This window comes from Salmo trutta, chromosome 17 (genome assembly GCF_901001165.1).
Source record: "Salmo trutta chromosome 17, fSalTru1.1, whole genome shotgun sequence".
NCBI classification, from domain to species: Eukaryota; Metazoa; Chordata; class Actinopteri; order Salmoniformes; family Salmonidae; genus Salmo; species Salmo trutta.
The window spans coordinates 14,872,572-14,892,368 of NC_042973.1; the positions used below are offsets into that span (position 1 = coordinate 14,872,572).

Consider the following 19,797-nt stretch of genomic DNA (forward strand, 5'->3'; position numbering starts at 1 on the left):
TAGCCCAAAATGTTTTCTTGGGACAGTCTATTGAATTGATGTTGACTAGACTAGAGAAACTTTTTGTTTATTCAAAATTCAGTCCTTCATCGGAGCATGGACTGCTCCAAAAACATTGATTAACAGATAAGTCAAGGTGACAAACAATTCATGCAAAACAATTAATGCAAAGGAAACCAACAAAAGCTGACAAAAGCACAATGCTTTTGTGCTTGATGATCTTGAGTGCAGTAGACAGGATTTTTTATTAGAGATTGAAAAACAGGGCTCATGTTCAAAACTAAATGGAACATCTCTCCCAAATTACTGGCAAGTCAAATATTCAGACCCCTAGGCTAAGGGGAATTCATAAAAAACTAATCTGTTAAATGACTGATGTGGCAGTCAGTGTTTGACTTGGACTGAAATAGGTTCTGGTACTCATTTTGGGTGCCGGTGCTGTTTATATTTAGGTGCAGGAGCTCCACAATACTTTTGAGCTAATATTCTATAAGAGGTGTAGGAGCTCTAGCAGAAGAACATTTAGGTGCCGGTACTCAGCTCCGGTGAGCTCCTGCCCAAGTCAAGCACTGGTGTCAGTCGATTATTTTCTCAAGATATATATATAGTTCATTGTTAATTGGCTACTACAACATAGCATTGAAAAATAGAACCACATTTTTGCAAACGTTTAATGTTGAACTGTACACAAAGATTTTAGTTCCACAATATTGTCAAGTTCCACATACAATAACTTCAATTTTCAATATTATAAACATGGATTCCTCCTATGCTGAAAGTAAAGTAAAATCAGGCAATTGTGTTGTTCAGTGAGATTAGTAAGGCCCTGTTTTAATACTGGAAAAACTATTACTTTACTCCCTTGTGAAATTACAGAAAAATACAACAAATATACACCACCTTTCACCTATCCAATAATGTTTCATGATTACTTCATGGTGGGGAATGATCATTTTTACAGTATTTGAACACGCTCAAACACTGGATGAATTAAGAAATCAGTTTGCTTAGGTATTAGTGGTGGTCAATAAAGCCCCATTTCCACTGGCACTTAAAATTAGGGCCAAATTCGAGCTGGCTCGAATGCAATTCTCAAATTCAAGCCGAGTCGAGGGAAACTCGGGCTAGCGCAGCCAGTTTCACAACTGGTACCAGCTCGACTAGAATTCTGGCTGAATCCATTACTATGCAACCACCAGCTGATCACTGCTGGATGCTGACACCAAGTTGAGCTAGTCTGGGCTTGTTCCTGTTAGCTAGCATATGGAAAAGCAGTACTACAGTAGTCAGACATGACACGCATTATCACCATATCTGTATCCTTCATAATGTTTTTGCACTACACAAACTTTCATGAGAACAATCAGCCCTCAAATGCTAGCGACTTAATGTTAGCTAGCAAATCAGAGTTGAAACAAGCTAGCTAGAAACTTTAGCTGGCCAGGTCGTATTTAAAGCTACATTATATCTAACCTGTCGTCTGGTTTGCTAGCTAGCTAATTGCCAATGCCATTGTAAGCGAGGTAGGAATTCAGCTAGCTAGCCTGTTATGCTAGCGATGACACTAACCATTTAGCTAGCTAGCGTTAGCAACCTAAATACAAGGCAGAGTCTGGCTGGCACTGGCAGGAGTATGGTGAAACGTTAGTTACAGCATGGTGAGCATTAATTAAATAATTCAACATCTTGATAGCTAGGTAGCACGGTGAGCATGAATACAATTATTCAACATCTTGCTAAAGCTAGCAACATTAGCAAAGCCAGCTGCACAGTCAAACATTGGCTACCTAGCAACATGGCACCATTTCGAATTTCTGGAGGCAGTGGAAACGCAATCCGAGCTAGCCCCGTTGCCAATGGAAAACGGGGCTTTAATAACTTGTGAATTTTAAGAGGATACGAACACTACAGATCCTACGCTCAATTTTAATGACAGAAAAATTCCCAAAGTTATTTTATTTTTTTCATTATCTTAAATGTATTGTGCAGTCCAGTCAGTACAGAACGAGTGTGCTACGTGGGTAAGAAAAGTAAGTGCATCTTTGGTACGGCATTTTGTATTGTTAAAAAACATTTTATGGCCACTGTTTTCTCCAGAAGGTTAGAGATGGGCTAGTAAAATGTAAAACGACCATGTTCCAAAAACTAAGAATATAGGCATCATGACGTACACAGAGCAGGTGAAACTTTCCGATTATCCACATCAATTGTTGGTAGTCAATGTGCACACTTCTAGGTAGTCAATGTGCATTTGAAGCAAAATGAGAAACCACATTGTTCAACAGAATACAATTGCAGTTTGTATAAATTAACAAGAATATGCTTTGGTGATGCTACATTACCTACAGAGTACTTGTCAAAAAATAGTATTGCTAATTCAACACTGATTTAATTTTATTTGTATTTATTACCAAGAAAAAATGCCTCAAAGTCGAGGTCAGAAGAAAATCACTTGGTGTACATCAGTGAAAGTTCAGATACCAAGTTAGCTATATGTATTGAATCAAGTACAGGAGATATTTACTAATAACACTACTTGTGCTTTTAATAAATCTATTTGTAAACGATTGCACATTGGATAATGCGCATAACTCACATTACTGTACTTGGCAAGGTTCTTTGCTGAGTTCATGCAGTTTTGGTGATAAGTCCTCTACAGCTCATCATTCTGCAGTAACGTCTCTGTAGGATCACCAAATCATTATTATGGCAACTGTTGCTGTAATACAATACATAAGACAATAGAAGTTAACTTATTAATCATTCATAATATTGACAAACGTAAACAATAATTAGGCACCTACATTTTTAAGTGCAACCCCAGATTCAATTAAACTACGTTTGAAGTTTAAGAACCTCTATAAAAAGGACAGAATCAAAACCTAACTACATTTACATGAAATGGTGTAAAGGTCAACAGAACAACATTTAAATAGAAAAACTGACCCTGTGGGTTATGCTCCCAGCCTCCCACCTAACAATATAACTGGTTCTTATGTACAGCTGCAACAGGTGAAGTCAAGGTGCTACTCTCATTCACTGCAGTTATGTGCTTAAGAAAACATTGTTCTGAAAGAGCTTAATTTTCCTTCCTTGTCCATCGCCCTCAAAACTTCTATCATTGTGGTGCGCTATTTGCTGATGAGCTTGGCCAAGCTCTGTCGCAGGTCATTCAGGTCGTATATCTTGACTTCGAGGACGTCGACGACCCGCTGAACCTCACTCTCCGCCCGTTCCCGCTCCTCCAGAGTGGAAGCTAGAGTCTGCTCGACGCTCTCCACCCGTTGCTCCAGTTCTGCGTTTCGTGTCTCTAGATCCTAGAAAGTCCACAAGTGACAGAGGACTACAGATCAATTCATGTTAAAATGGTCAATGTCATATCAATTGTTCCCCCCCTCCCAACCTGCTTTTTTGCATACCATTTGAAAAATCTCAGTGCCCCTAAAGCGGTTGATAATCACTGGTGTTCAGTATTCACTAGTGTAGAGAAGCCAAAAATGCATGTTCTACCCCAATTCCCCAAACTCACCTGAAGTCTCTGAACAGCCTCTTCTCTGTCTTTCTCCAACACATGGATATCTGATTTCCTGCTATGTAGATTGTGGATTACCTAAAAAAAGAGACCACAAATACTGTAATCCTTTGGTTTTTTATTAGGATACCCATTAGCTGTTGAAAGCAGCAGCTTGGGCTAATCATTAGCCAGATACCAAACAGATCCCAAATGTGATCTTTTGACTAGTTACAACCAGGAATACGACTTTCCCGAATTGGATCCTTTGTTCTTTTGTTCAATCCCCTGGGCAATTGAACTGATTCCAGAGGCTGACCCAAAACATCACCGGCGGAGGTACTCGGAGTGGACTTCTAGTCCGACTCAGGAGACCCGCACACCGCCCACCGCTTCCGAGTATATTACTCGCTAATGTTCCATCTCTGGATAAAGAAGTTGACGAGCTGAGGGCGAGTTCACCCGACCTAGAATACCTCACAATCAAAAAGCAGCAGCTACTGTTGAAAGGAGCAGCTACTCTAGTGTAGTGGTTAGAGCGTTGGGCCAGTAACCGAAAGATAGCTGGTTCAAACACCCAAGCCAACAAGGTGAACAATCTGCCGATGTGCCCTTGAGCAAGGCACTTAACCCTAGTTTGCTCCAGGGGTGCTGTAATACTATGGCTGACCCTGTAAAACAACACATTTCACTGCAACTACAGTGAGGGAAAAAAGTATTTGATCCCCTGCTGATTTTGTACGTTTGCCCACTGACAAAGAAATGATCAGTCTGTAATTTTAAATGGTAGGTTTATTTGAACAGTGAGAGACAGAATAACAACAAAAACATCCAGAAAAACACATGTCAAAAATGTTATAAATTGATTTGCATTTTAAATGAGGGAAATAAGTATTTGACCCCCTCTCAATCAGAAAGATTTCTGGCTCCCAGCTGTCTTTTATACAGGTAACGAGCTGAGATTTGAAGCACACTCTTAAAGGGAGTGTTCCTAATCTCAGCTTGTTACCTGTATAAAAGACACCTGTCCACAGAAGCAATCAATCAGATTCCAAACTCTCCACCATGGCCAAGACCAAAGAGCTCTCCAAGGATGTCAGGGACAAGATTGTAGACCTACGCCAAGCAGCTTGGTGAGAAGGTGACAACAGTTGGTGCGATTATTCGCAAATGAAGAAACACAAAAGAACTATCAATCTCCCTCGGCCTGGGGCTCCATGCAAGATCTCACCTCGTGGAGTTGCAATGATCATGAGAACGGTGAGGAATCAGCCCAGAACTACATGGGAGGATCTTGTCAATGATCTCAAGGCAGCTGGGACCATAGTCACCAAGAAAACAATTGGTAAGACACTACGCCGTGAAGGACTGAAATCCTGCAGCGCCCGCAAGGTCCCCCTGCTCAAGAAAGCACATATACATGCCCATCTGAAGTTTGCCAATGAACATCTGAATGATTTAGAGGACAACTGGGTGAAAGTGTTGTGGTCAGATGAGACCAAAATGGGGCTCTTTGGCATCAATTCAACTCGCCGTGTTTGGAGGAGGAGGAATGCTGCCTATGACCCCAAGAACACCATCCCCACCGTCAAACATGGAGGTGGAAACATTATGCTTTGGGGGTGTTTTTCTGCTAAGGGGACAGGACAACTTCACCGCATCAAAGGGACGATGGACGGGGTCATGTACTGTCAAATCTTGGGTGAGAACCTCCTTCCCTCAACCAGGGCATTGAAAATGGGTCATGGATGGGTATTCCAGCATGACAGTGACCCAAAACACACGGCCAAGGCAACAAAGGAGTGGCTCAAGAAGAAGCACATTAAGGTTCTGGAGTGGCCTAGCCAGTCTCCAGACGTTAATCCCATAGAAAATCTGTGGAGGGAGCTGAAGGTTCGAGTTGCCAAACGTCAGCCTCGAAACCTTAATGACTTGGAGAAGATCTGCAAAGAGGAGTGAGACAAAATCCCTCCTGAGATGTGTGCAAACCTGGTGGCCAACTACAAGAAACGTCTGACCTCTGTGATTGCCACCAAGTACTAAGTCATGTTTTGCAGAGGGGTCAAATACTTCCCTCATTAAAATGCAAATCATTTTATAACAATTTTTACATGTTTTTCTGGATGTTTTTGTTGTTATTCTGTCTCTCACTGTTCAAATAAACCTACCATTAAAATTATAGACTGATCATTTCTTTGTCAGTTTTCAAACGTACAAAATCAGCAGGGGATCAAATACTTTTTTCCCCTCACTGTATTTGGTCAGTGTGTGACAAAAAAGAAACATCTAAATATGTTTCTCTGAACTCTATCGAATCATAAATTTTTTTATCCACATATTTATTACTTTAAAAAAAAAGAGATGTCAAATCATCTCTTGTGTAGCCTGGACGATTTTGACAAACTTTGGGACATCTTGCTGTTACTGAAATTTCCCTCATGGGCTCCAGTACAAACTGGCCTTGTATGAGTCATCCTTGCTGAAGTTTTGCTTGTTTAGACTGTAAAATAATGTGGAGGTTTGAGATAGCACTACAATGCCACAAGGAAACGGATCCATTTAGATACAGTGCCTTCAAATCAAAATCAAATCAAATTTATTTATATAGCCCTTCGTACATCAGCTGATATCTCAAAGTGCTGTACAGAAACCCAGCCTAAAACCCCAAACAGCAAGCAATGCATGTGAAAGAAGCACGGTGGCTAGGAAAAACTCCCTAGGAAAAACTCCCTAGAAAGGCAAAAACCTAGGAAGAAACCTAGAGAGGAACCAGGCTATGAGGAGTGGCCAGTCCCCTTCAGAAAGTATTCAACAATCTTGAGTTTTTCAAAAGTTTGTTGTGTCATGTTCTTCCACACCGATCTCGACAAACCATTTCTGTATGGACCTCGCTTTGGGCACGGGGGCATTGTCATGCTGAAACAGGAAAGGGCCTTCCACAAACATTTGCCACAAAATTGGAAGCACAGAATCATCAAGAATGAAGCGTGATTCATCACTCTAGAGAACGGGTCTCCACTGCACCACTCCAGCCGACGCTTGGCATTACGCATGGTGATCTTAGGCTTGTGTGCAGCTGCTCAGCAATGGAAACCCATTTCATGAAGAAACAGTTCTTGTGCTGACGTTGCTTCCAGAGCCAGTTTGGGATGCAGTAGTAAGTGTTGCAACCGAGGACAGACAATTTTTAAGCGCTACGTGCTTCAGCACTCTGGGTTCCCGTTCTGTGAGCTTGTGTGGTTTACCACTTCCCTGGTGAGCCGTTGTTGCTCCTAGATGTTTCCACTTCACAATAACAGCACTTACAGTTGACCGGGGCAGCTCTAACAGGGCAGAAATTTGACTTCTTGGAAAGGTGGCATCCTATGACGGTGCCACGTTGAAAGTCACTGAGCTCTTCAGTAAGGCCATTCATTTGTCTATGGAGATTGCATGGCGGTATGCTTGATTTTATACACCTGCCAGCAACACGTGAACACGCTGAAATTGCCAAATCCACTAATTTGATGGTGTCCACAATCACTACATGGCCAAAAGTATGTTGAATAAACCAGGGAGGTTTTCCAATGCCTAATGCCAGAGAAGGCACCTATTGGTAGATGGGTAAAAACATTTATCAGACACTAAATATCCCTTTAAGCAGGGTGAAATGATTAATTAGGCTTTGGATGGTGTATCAATACACCCAGTCAATACAAAGATACAGGCATCATTCCTAACTTAGTTGCCGGAGAGGAAGGAAAACACTCAGGGATTTCACCATGAGGCCCATAGTAATTTTTTAACAGCTACAGAGTTTAATGGCTGTGATAGGAGAAACTTGCTAATGGTTCAACAGCATGGTAGTTACTCCACAATACTAACCTAAATGACAGTGTGAAAAGAAGGAAGCCTGTACAGAATACAAATATTCCAAAACATGCATCCTGTTTGCAACAAGGCACAACATTTATATTGCAAAGAATGTGTCAAAGAGATTCACTTTTTTTCCTGAATAAAAAGCATTATGTTTGGGGCAAATCCGACACATTACTGAGTACCATTCTTCATATTTTCAAGCATAGTGGTGGCTGTATCATGTTATGGGTATGCTTGTCATCAGCAAGGACGAGGGGGATTTTTTTAGGATAAAAATAAATGAATAGAGCTGAACATAGGCAAAATCTTAGAGGAAAACATGGTTCAGTCTGCTTTCCAACAGACACTGGGAGACAAATTCACCTTTCAGCAGGACAGTAACTTAAATCAAAAGGCCAAATCTAAACTGTTATTGAGTGGCCTAGTTACAGTTGACTTAAATTGTTGTCTAGCAACAATCAACAACCAATTTGACAGAGCTTGAAGAATAAAAAAAAGGGGCAAATATTGTACAGTCCAGGTACGCAAAGCTCTTAGAGACTTACCCAAAAAGACTCACAGCTGTAATTGCTGCCAAATGTTTTTCTAACATGATTAAATCAAGGTCAGTGTTTTATTTTTTACTAAGTTTTTAAAATTCTTCTTGCACTTTGACAGCGTATATATATATATATATATATATATATATATATATATATATATATATATATATATATATATGAGAGAGAGAGATCAACTTTTTTTTTTATGCAACAAAATGTGGAAAAGTCAACGGGGTTGAATACTTTCCGAAGGCACTGTAAATGTGATGCCCTATTTTCAGATTGTTTTGGGCGTTGGCATTACTCATAGCACTCTTGAGCAGTAGACCAAGTTTGTAGCTGCTCCAAAATAATACTGGTCTTTCTCAAAATCTAATATATCTGATTGTTTGGATGACTGACAGTTTTTCATAATGCAGCTGGGATTCATTTAATCCACCCAATATAGATATACCTAAAGCAATTTCCTTTGAACAAGAGGTGGAATTTATAGTATGCAAAATACCTCTACCAAGGCTTTCTGCTTCCAGATGTGAAGTGCTTTAAAAAAAACTCAAGAACAACTAGTTTCTTGAGATTCTCAAGCAAAAACTTTTGTTTATACCTCACTAGTTTCTTTCAATGGCACTGTCTAGAGAGACTAGAAGCCTGGCTCCTTGAGGCTAGCAGTACCTGGTTGCCTAGAAGAGGGTCAGAGCCCTGAGCCTTACCTCATCTTTTGCTTTGAGCAAGGCTTCCAGCTCCTCCAAGGACTGGGTGAGCTCATCCCTCGTCTCAGACCCACTGGGACCAGGCCGTCCACTCTGAGCCTCCAGCTCTGCCACCTGCAAACACACAACAACAGAAAGTGAGAGACGGAGGGAAAGGAAGAGAGAGAATAACACTAAATAAGGAGTTTTTCGATCCTTGTGTACATGCAATGACAGTGGATGGTTGAACATCAGTTCCTCTCTGCGGTCAGCTATGACGTGTTAAAGGATCACAATAACACAGAATACATCACTATGCAGACATTTTACTAATTGCCAGAAGTGTTTTAAATTAAGGTTTGCAGATGTAGACATTAATTTGACCTACTTGTATGTGTTTAGCATAGAAATTGACTGAAAAGGACTGAATTCCACAATTACTCATGTGGTGAGTTATTGTGATTAAAAGGGAGTACAAACCATTTTCCCCTTGAAGTCATAACTCCACAACCATTCCCCCCCATTATTTATTGAAAACTGACTGGAATTTTCATGGGTTTGTGCTCAGCCTTCGCAATTACCATCTCTTTATTTGCATCTCCTCTGCATATTCATAATGGCCCTTTAAGATTCCATATCATGCCATCCATCGGAGCTCAAGAAAACTGCTGTAGGGGTATCTTGAATTCCTATAGGACCCAACTCCATCCTATCAAATCCATGTCACAATAACTCCCAGAGGGAATGATGTTACTGCTTGCGCACAACTGCCCTCATACCACCGCTGACAACATAGAAAACAGACCTACTGATAAGATTTCTAAAACAACTATCAAGTTGCCTTGCAGGAAAATTAATAGGAGCCTTTTCCCACCTAGATAAGAGGAATACCTATGTAAGAATACTGTTCATTGACTACAGCTCAGAGTTCAACACCATTGTGCCCTCCAAGCTCGTCACCAAGCTTAGGACTCTGGGTCTGAACACCTCCCTCTGCAACTGGATCCAGGACTTCTTGATGGGCCGACCCCAGGTTGTGAGGGTGGGCAACGTCACCTCCGCCACGCTGATCCTCAACACAGGTGTTCCACAGGGGTGTGTTCTTAGTCCCCTCCTGTGCTCCCTGTTCACCCACAACTGCGTGGCCACGCACAACTCCATCAACAAGTTTTCTGATGATACAACGGTGGTAGGCCTGATCATCGGCGATGATGAGTCAGCCTACAGGGAGGTCAGTGACGTGGCAGTGTGGTGCCAGAACAACAACCTCTACCTCAACGTCAGTAAGACCAAAGAGCTAATCGTGGACTACAGGAAACGGGGGGGCAAGCACGCCCCCATCCACATTGACGGGCTGTAGTGGAGCAGGTCAATAGCTTCAAGTTCCTCGGTGTCCAAATCACTAAAGACTTAAAATGGTCCAAACACGCATAGTCGTGAAGAAGGCGTGACAGTGCCTCTTCCCCCTCAGGAGGTTGAAGAAGTTTGGCATGGGCCCTCAAATCCTCAAACAATTCTACAGCTGTACCATTGAGAGCATTTTTACTGGCTGCATCAGTGCCTGTTACAGCAATAGCACCGCCCTCGATCGCATGACGCTACAGTTTGCCTTGCAGCATTGCCTTGCAGTGTGTTCGGTGTGGTGCATTTGTTGGATTTATCGAACGTGTGTCAAACTGTATGCGTAGACAGCTTGACAGAAATGGTGAATGTTGAACTTTTGTTGCATACATATCCAGATAATGCTGCGTACTATTTTGCGCAATGATGCTGTCGGTGTGTTCGAATCGTCACTGGGGCCGAGCTCCCTGCCATCCAGGACATCTATATCAGGCGGTGTGGTAGTAAGGCCCGGAAAATCGTTTAAAATATAAGGGTAAGGTGGCAGGTACCAACCAGAATCAAACCACCCAAGCATAGACTATTCTCTCTGCTTCCGCACGGAACGCAGTACCGGTCAAGTATGGCGCCAAACAGGCTCTTGAACAGCTTCTGTCCCCAAGCAATAAGACTGATAAGTAGCTAACAAAATAGCTACACAGACTGAGTTAACCTTGTATCTTTATTGACATTTTATTTTTGCACTCTCTACGCACACTCACTCCATCATCTGCTCACATACATTTATAATGACTCTACACTCACGCACACCCACTCACATACAAGCTGCTGCTACTCTGTTTATTTTATATCCTGTTGCCTAGTCACCTTACCCCTATACATATATATCTACCTCCATCAATCCAGTATTCCTGTACATTGTAAATATGGTACTGGAACTGACCCTGTACATAGATAGTATGGTTACTTACTTATTGTGATCTTAATATTTATTGTGTGTTATTGCATTGTCGGGTTTTGAGTTTGCAAGAAAGGGATTTCACTGTACTGGTGCATGTGACATTGAAGCAAGTAACGAATACAATATGGTAAAATGAGCAGAAACGAGCTTGTATGGCCATTGTTAGCATTGTGAGAGAACCAACAGATGGGCTTTTAAAACAGTGTGTGCTCTACCATCTCTTGAGATCGTTTGTCTTTACAGAGGACGTACGCCTTCGCTCCTACCACGTCTCAGCTACAGAAGTGCAAGGCAAGACATGAGAGAGCAGGCTGGGGACCAGAGCATCCCTGCAGTGTCAGAGAGAACCCCGAAAACAAATCACCAGAGCCCTCATTTAACAAAACTAGTCTACTGTTGAGAGCCTGGAGAGGAAAGGGCTTACTAGCCAATGGCTTCCATAGCCAATGGCTTCTCTGTTCTTCCTCTCTGGTGTTTTGTCTTTTCCTCCCTAACTAAGGCAAGGGAGAAGTAGGGTGTCCTGTCCTAAAATTGCCTTCCAGCCCTGGAGAAATGGTCTAATTCCAACCACCTGGTTGACTTTGTTACAAAAGGCGATAACCTTCACTTTGTTGGACTGAGATGGATGTTGTTCCCCTCAGTGCCTGGAGCTAAAATATGACTGTTGACAGCCATTTTTTCCAGGCAGATTTGTTGCCGTGGTACTTTAATCTGCCACATGAAAGAACCTCATTAAGCTTGACCAAGGGCACATTTCTATTTTTTGAATTAAATTATGCAAAACACATTTCACCCTCTGATTATCGAGGCACGTCAACAGTGATATCCCCCGAAAGGAATTAACATTGTATCAAACCAGTGGTGTCCACAGCTCTGATAGGAAAAAACTTGGATGCCACGGAATGAAGGGTACCGTAACAGTTTTCCTTGGGTTGGGTTCATTTCAATCCTGCCCACATGCCCATAGCTGGCAGCACCCAAGTGATCATCAATTCGCTCATGGTCAATTTGGTTTGACATTCGATATCCCTATGTGACTAGTTAGGGACCATCAGTAAATTACACAATGTACATAGGACAATATTTAAAAATGTCAATACAAACTATAAATTGTCAAAAATATACAAATATTGAAAGCATTTCATGAAACTACTAAAAGTTGTGCAACATGAAAATATTGGCCCCTAACTAGCCCCAGAGATAGGCTATGTTAAACACATTCTGCCATGGTCCCACACACCAGCCTGCTGAAGCTAATTGGTGAAAGAAGTTGGCTAGCATTAGCTAGCCTAGGCAACTTCAAGACCAGATGGGTACTATAAGCTTGTATCCTCATTGACCTTTTTATTTTTTGTCTCTATGCACACTCACTCCATCATCTGCTCACTCACACAACCTGCACATACATTTATACTGACGCTACACACATGCACACCCACCCACTCACTCACATACAAGCTGCTGCTACTCTGTTTATCTTATATCCTGATGCCTAGTCACCTTACCCCTACTTATATCTCCCTCCATCACTCCTGCACATTGTAAATATGGTATTGGAACTGACCCTGTATATAGTATGCTGAGTTACTTGTTGTGTTCTTCATATTTCTTCTTATTCTAGTATTACGTTGTTATTGATTATTACATTGTTGGGTTTTCAGTTTTGAGTTTGCAAGAAAAGCATTTCACTGTACTTATGCATGTGACATTAAAACTTTAAGTTGATTTCCTTGGTCCTGTACTGTGATGTCTTACGAGGGTCTTATGAGATCAGCTTCAATATTGAAGATTGTAGGTTCTATCTATCAATGTAATTTTTTACCATCATTTTAATTCCCTTTATTTATTTTATACCCCCCCCCCACCTGATTGGTGTAAACAAACAGACGACAACACTTCATGTACACAGGACATGTAGTTAAATAATTATGCATACATTCCTAATTTCCTCTTTCTGCAAGAGTCGGATTTTCACCCACAGTGGCCAATCCCCCATTTGTTGTGATCTTAAACTGATATTACCCTAAAAATAAATACATTACCCAAGGGTATAATGATATTTCCTGTTGACTGATCATGTTTTTTCAGATCCCCTAACAATACAGTTTGCAGGTCCATCTGAACTCTGACATTATGACATAACAACCATTCCAGGACCAGACTCCAAAAGCGATTCACCGATGAACAGTACCAGAAAATATGTTCTATTGATTCTGTTTCCTTGTAGCAGACTCTGCACAAGGCTGACTGTTCAATGCCCCATATATTGAACGTTCTTTTTGTAGCAAGTATTTGTTATAATAGCTTAAATTGAAAGGAACGGGTTGATGTGTAAATTGTTGTTTGATATTGTCTCTTCCAATTTTGTGGCAGAGCCACGATGAATTGGATATAATTTTGTATTGAGCATACACCTCCATACACTATTAGTTGCTTGTGTGACAATTATACTATCCTTGTTTACAATGTCCTTTATAAATATTATACCGTTCTAGTACATGTTTTCCAAGAAAGACAAAATAAATACTATCAGTACATTGGAGTTTAGCCAGTGGGCTGTAATATTAGATATCCCTTTTCTGGAGGATGAAATTTCATTTTTTGCCAACTCTGTATGACTTTAAAAAGGAGGATACTTTAAACATTGGCAATCTACCGAAAATGTAAAGGTTTTAAATCTGCAAAAAGGCAAAGAGCCCACTCTTAAACATAGGATGGGCCTCTCTTAGTCCCTCTTTTTGTGTGTCTGACAGTTTGCCATTTATATATGAGTAATTAAAGCATGATAGTAATGGATCTTTCAGTAGTTAATCAAAAGTTTGATACATCTCTATTGGAATGCCATTAAAACAAGGGGTTTCCCCCTTCTAGATCTGAAGGATTCATTGCCATAGAAATGTAACTGGCTAAAAGATGAGCCATATTTGTGGTACCGGTTTTCTCAGATTTGACCAAAGTTATCTTGCTAACTCCTCAAACTACATTCATAGCAGTTGCGGTCGGTACCGTTTAAGATGAGAGGACAATTTTTTATGACCATGGCCTTATTTCTATTACTGCATATTGGACAGTGGAGGCTCCTCAGAGGAGGAAGGGGAGGACCATCCTACCCAGTGAATTTCATTTAAAAAAAATGAAACAAAGAAAGTTAGCCTTTTTAGATAAATATATACTAAATACACTGAGCATACCAAACATTAGGAACTCCTTCCTAATATTGAGTTGCGCACACCATAGTCTTTCTCTCTCTTTGAGTCAACATTTTACGCAGTGCTAGCTAGCTATAGCTTATCCTTTCAGTACTAGATTCATTCTCTGATTCTTTGATTGGATGGACAACATGTCAGTTCATGCTGCAAGAGCTTGATAGGTTGGATAATTGTTCCGTAGTCATCATAATTACTGTGCAAGTCTATGGAAAGGGGTGAGAACCATGAGCCTCCTAGGTGTTGTATTGAAGTCAATGTACCCAGAGGAGAACGGAAAATAGCTGTCCTCCGGCTACACCGTGGTGTTACCCCAGAGAGTGCTGTTGAGGCTACTGTAGACCTTCATTGCAAAACAGTGTTTTAATCAGTTATTTGGTGGTGTGATTATATTTAGTATAGTTTTATCCAAAAAGGATAACTTAAATGTTCCACTATTTTTAAAAAATTCACTGAGAAGGACACCCACATTAACCCCCCCCAATCAGGAAATCTAGCCCCTTTAACTGCCACGGGACCACTGATCTTAAGTAGATCATCTGCTGTTGCTTTGAGAAAGATCTCTCTCATGGTCAGGATCCTACTTCTAACACCAACGTGGCAAAATGGTTACCCATTCTTAAACCTAATAATCAACCATTATGAATCTAGACCTTTTGTAGCTGGGACGCAGACAGCCAGAATAGCAGTGGTCTGTCGCCATAGCGCTTACCTGATCTCGGAGCCTCTCAGTCTCTTCCTGATACTCAGCCAGCTGTTTCTTCCACTCCACCACACCAGTGTTAGCCTCGTGAAGTGCCGCCACTAGCTTAGCGTTGCTATCCTGCAGGGTGAACAGCTCTGCCTCCAGGTTAATCTCACATATGGACCTGGCGGAAAAAACAATCAGAAGTGTACCATGATTAGACAAATCAGGTCATAGTCAGGTTTAAAGTATTGCTCACCAAGTGATATACAGAGCTATTCAGGGGCTTTAGCATGCCTGAATGTGGGACTATTAGATTCAACAGACAAGAGCTTTTAAATAACATGAGGGAGATGGGAAAGTTACACCAGTCTTCTAAGACCACCATCTATGGCCACAGGCAAAAACACCCTCCATACCGTTTCTAACGGCCTGCCAACTACCAACCAACTCACCATAGCAACAGGCACTAAAAAACATACAAGACTCATTACATGCAAGAAAACGACAAGGAGGGGCTGCCAGAGAACATGGGGTGTCAAATTGTGTTTTTGTGTGCTTGTGCGGGATGGAGGGCAGACTGGTGTCTGAAATACTCTGTGGTAGAGCCTCATTAATGACCTTGTTTTAAGTACACATGACTCAGCCTCATTCAGTAGTCAGTGGGATCCTGTCAGTGGGTTCAACCTCCCACTGACAACAACCTCCACAATAGGAGAAACCGTACCGCCTTGAGCCATGACTTGATTTAGCTAGTACATTTCCACAGCTAAAACACAGCCCATTCTGTACATCCTATATAGAAGTTATTATCTAATGGTTTGCTTAAAGCAGTAATCTGCTTTTCTCCTGCCATGCATGCTCCAGCAACGTGTGTGTGGAGTTCCAGCCACTTAGGCCTCATATACTGTATATATCCAATGTTGTAAAAAGGCTTTGCATCTGCCATTGTGATCACATTTATGCTTTCGCATCACAAGTCACTGAACTTTTACCATCATTTGACACGTTAGCGCAAACGCTGCCCTAGAAATCAGATGGGGAACGCACACTATGCCTGGCGACACAATGTGATATCTGCTCAGTGACTCACTAGGCAACGCAACAGTTGCATGACAACACAAGACAGTGGGTTACAATAGGCTACATTAAAATGTTACATTTAATAAAATGTCACACTATGCCACAATTACAATAAAATGTCACATTCTGGCGCCAGCTAATATGGGTTTAAAGGTAATTTGAAGAGACCAATGTGAATTCACAGAGATAGTGGCACATTATTAACATTTGGAGAAAGATAGTGTGTACAGTATGCTTTTGTCATTCATATACAAGACATGGGAAGTCTACAGTATATTTATTTAACCTTTATTTATCCAGGAAGTCAAATTGAGGTCAGAAGACCTCTTTCCCAAGGGGGACCTGGGGAAAATCTCAATTGCATACTCCTCGTGTCCTCTCTCCTGGGTTTTGAGAAGGAAGTGAGGAGAGAGGACGCGAAGAGTATGCAATTGAGATTCTCCTCTGGCCATCGTATAGAATGAGTATGGTGGCACAATGGAAGTAGACCTGACTAAGAGCTGTTTGGATCTCATTGAGCCTTGTTCCATAACATTACCCTTCAGACAGCATCTTCTTGATGCGCTCCTTCTCTGACGTCAGCTGCTCCATGTCGGCGCTCTTGCTGCGGAACAGCTTGTCCTCAGGCCCATTGACAGTCAGCAGCGGCGGCGAGTGGCGGTCCTCTGACAGCTCCTGGGGTGCAGCCGGGACATGGTTAGTGACATGGGTTACCTGTCAACTCCAATCCTACTGCATGTCCAACTCTTCTTTGTTAACTTGCCTCACAATGAAGCTGACCACAAGTACTCTACATTATGAAGGGTAGGGGTGGCCAATCAGCCTCCTGGAGAGCTACTGGGTATGCAGGTTTTTGCTCAAGCCCTACCATCTAACACACCTGCTTCTACTAATCAGTGGCTCATTAAGACCCTGATTAGCTTAATCAGGTGTGTTACAGCAGGGCCAGAGAAAAAGCCTGTGTACCTCAGGAGGATCCTGTGTGACTCAGTTGGTAAAGCATGGCGCTTGCAATGCCAGGAGTGTGAGTTCGATTCCCATGGGGGACTAGTACGAAGAACAAAACTGTATGAAAATGTATGCACTCACTTCTGGATAAGAGCGTCTGCTAAATGACTCAAATGTAAATGTAAGGAGGGTTGGCCACCCCTGATACAGGGCATCACAGAGTTAACAGCCTAAGGATTGGTTTAGACAAACCAGGTCTCACTTGAATATGTTTTAAATAAAATTGTAACCGCTCTATTAAAGTAGTGAATGAACAAGTAATGTGTCCATCTCATGTGTCTTTCTGAACTAACACAGACAGCACATAAATAAAGAGAGAGAGAGATCTCCCTATCTGGTAAATTGGTGCACCTGTTAGGGTAATTAAGAAGCCATAAATGCTTAAAATAAAAAGATGGAGCATATCCTAGTGTTCCCATTAAAATCGAATAATTTGTTGTGATCTGAAATGGGAGAGAAATGACTTAATGTATATTTGTCATAGCTACTTCCCTGCCAGTCGGGGTATGACTGGTTCTGAAATATGACAGATACAGGGTATCTCAGCGTTTGTGAGGTGAGCAGACATGTATTGTTCTTGAGGGACATTGAAACTTAACCCCTCTTGTTAGCAGAATAAAATGACAGCAAGAAGATGAAAGGCTGTCGCTATACTGTACATTCAAACACCTCATCCAAACGACAGGGTGGCAGCAGAACTCAATCTGCCAAAATTAATTAGGTCATTCTCAGCCACCATATCCGTGGCACAGGTTCAAAGTTGAACAGCCAACCACGTGGAGCCACACAGCTGCTAAACGCCTTACTTTGTAGAGCATGGAGCAGCATATGGCTCTTTACTTTTAACGTGATTTAAATTCGAAGGAACATTCACTGAGTTACAATGATTCCTTTCATTTGCTTGCCAGTGTATATTGGAAGACAATTCTATGTACTGTAAATGAACAAAGCCGTTTACAGGAGGATTGCTTTGTTCTACTACAGATCTCACAATTTGCAACAGAAGAGCTAAATGTGATATGACTAAACAGACTGAGAAACTTCTAGCCTATTGTGAAGTTAGCTTTTTTTCTTAGTAGACCAGCTCTCATGTCTCTTTTTGTGTTGGCAAAAATTAGCTATGGCTTAATTACACTCAAGTTTGTGAAACCATTTTCCTCAACATAGGCTGAGGAACAAAATCCAACCAGCTCCAAGCTCCCCCCAACAAAAAAAAACGGAGATAAATTGGTTCAAGTCCATCTCTCTCTGTTTTTTTCTCTGTGGCCAGATAGAAAACCAAACCTGTGCTCGACAAGTGCGGAGTGCTTCTGTGAGGCATTGCACCCCTACGCTCAGAAAAGCTTGTATTATTAATTTGTCTCAGTCAGCCTGTCTGTATTCCCCCACAGTGTTCTATTGTTACGGCCTAGCCACTGTCTCGCTATCCTTACAGTATCCAGTATATGGATAACAAAATGCACAAGGCCAGCATTCAAACGGAGCTGGCGCTAGCTAGGTCCAGAAGAGAAGCGCAAGAAATCCACACACCAAAGTATATGGCTAGGGAGCACAGGTCTCTAAATTATTCATACTGTGGATCATGTTTCGGTAATAATGGATTACAAATTTCCAATACTTTTCCCTCATCATTGACTAACGCATTCCAATTGGAGCAAGCGCAAACATAAGACAGTGATACATCCTTATTTTTTAAAAGGTCCAATGTAGCCGTTTTTATCTCAATATCAAATAACTTTTGGGTAACAATGAAGTACCTTAGTGTAATTGTTTTCAATTAAAATGTTCATTAAGAAACAAAAATAACTTAGAAAATAGCAATTTTTCAAACAAGAATTTTGCTAGGACACTCGGAGGGGTCTGAGAGGGGAGGGGAAGACTGAAAACTATCTGTTATTGGCAGAGAGGTTTGGAACCCTCTTTCTTATTGGTCTATTAGCTAATGATTGGCCTGACTGAAACATGGCTTAAGCCTGATGAATTTACTGTGTTAAATGAGGCCTCACCTCCTGGTTACACTAGTGACCATATCCCCCGTGCATCCCGCAAAGGCGGAGGTGTTGCTAACATTTACGATAGCAAATTTAAATGTAAAAAAAAAAAAAAAAAGATGTTTTCGTCTTTTGAGCTTCTAGTCAAGAAATCTATGCAGCCTACTCAATCACTTTTTATAGCTACTGTTTACAGGCCTCCTGGCCCATATACAGCGTTCCTCACTGAGTTCCGTGAATTCCTATCGGACATTATAGTCACAGCAGATAATATTCACATTTTTGGTGACTTTAATATTCACATGGAAAAGTCCACAGACCCACTCCAAAAGGCTTTCGGAGCCATCATCGACTCAGTGGGTTTTGTCCAACATGTCTCGGGACCTACTCACTGCCACAGTCATACTCTGGACCTAGTTTTGTCCCGTGGAATAAATGTTGTGGATCTTAAATGTTTTTCCTCATAATCCTGGACTACCGGACCACCATTTTATTACGTTTGCAATCGCAACAAATAATCTGCTCAGACCCCAACCAAGGAGCATCAAAAGTCGTGCTATAAATTCTCAGACAACCCAAAGATTCCTTGATGCCCTTCCAGACTCCCTCTGCCTACCCAAGGACATCAGAGGACAAAAATCAGTTAACCACTTAACTGAGGAACTCAATTTAACTTTGCGCAATACCCTAGATGCAGTTGCACCCCTAAAAACTAAAAACATTTATCATAAGAAACTAGCTCCCTGGTATACAGAAAATACACGAGCTCTGAAGCAAGCTTCCAGAAAATTGGAACGGAAATGGCGCCACACCAAACTGGAAGTCTTCCGACTAGCTTGGAAAGACAGTACAGTACTGTGCAGTATCGAAGAGCCCTCACTGCTGCTCGATCATCCTATTTTTCCAACTTAATTGAGGAAAA

The 19,797-nt window shown here is 41.5% G+C and overlaps 1 protein-coding gene across 2 annotated transcripts in view; it reads right to left on the bottom strand.

Annotated features, from left to right (window-relative positions):
* Positions 1-226: 226 nt before the first annotated feature.
* LOC115151665 (homer protein homolog 3) overlaps positions 227-19,797 on the bottom strand; it is a 44,205-nt gene continuing 24,634 nt past the window's right edge. For both annotated transcript variants that reach the window (XM_029695795.1, XM_029695794.1), the window contains 5 exons: positions 16,415-16,551; positions 14,821-14,977; positions 8,622-8,735; positions 3,530-3,610; positions 227-3,317 (listed from right to left, as the gene is read on the bottom strand). In XM_029695795.1, the coding sequence (XP_029551655.1) occupies positions 3,132-3,317; positions 3,530-3,610; positions 8,622-8,735; positions 14,821-14,977; positions 16,415-16,551 (675 nt within the window). In that variant the 3' untranslated portion in view covers positions 227-3,131. The remainder of the gene's footprint in view (positions 3,318-3,529; positions 3,611-8,621; positions 8,736-14,820; positions 14,978-16,414; positions 16,552-19,797) is intronic.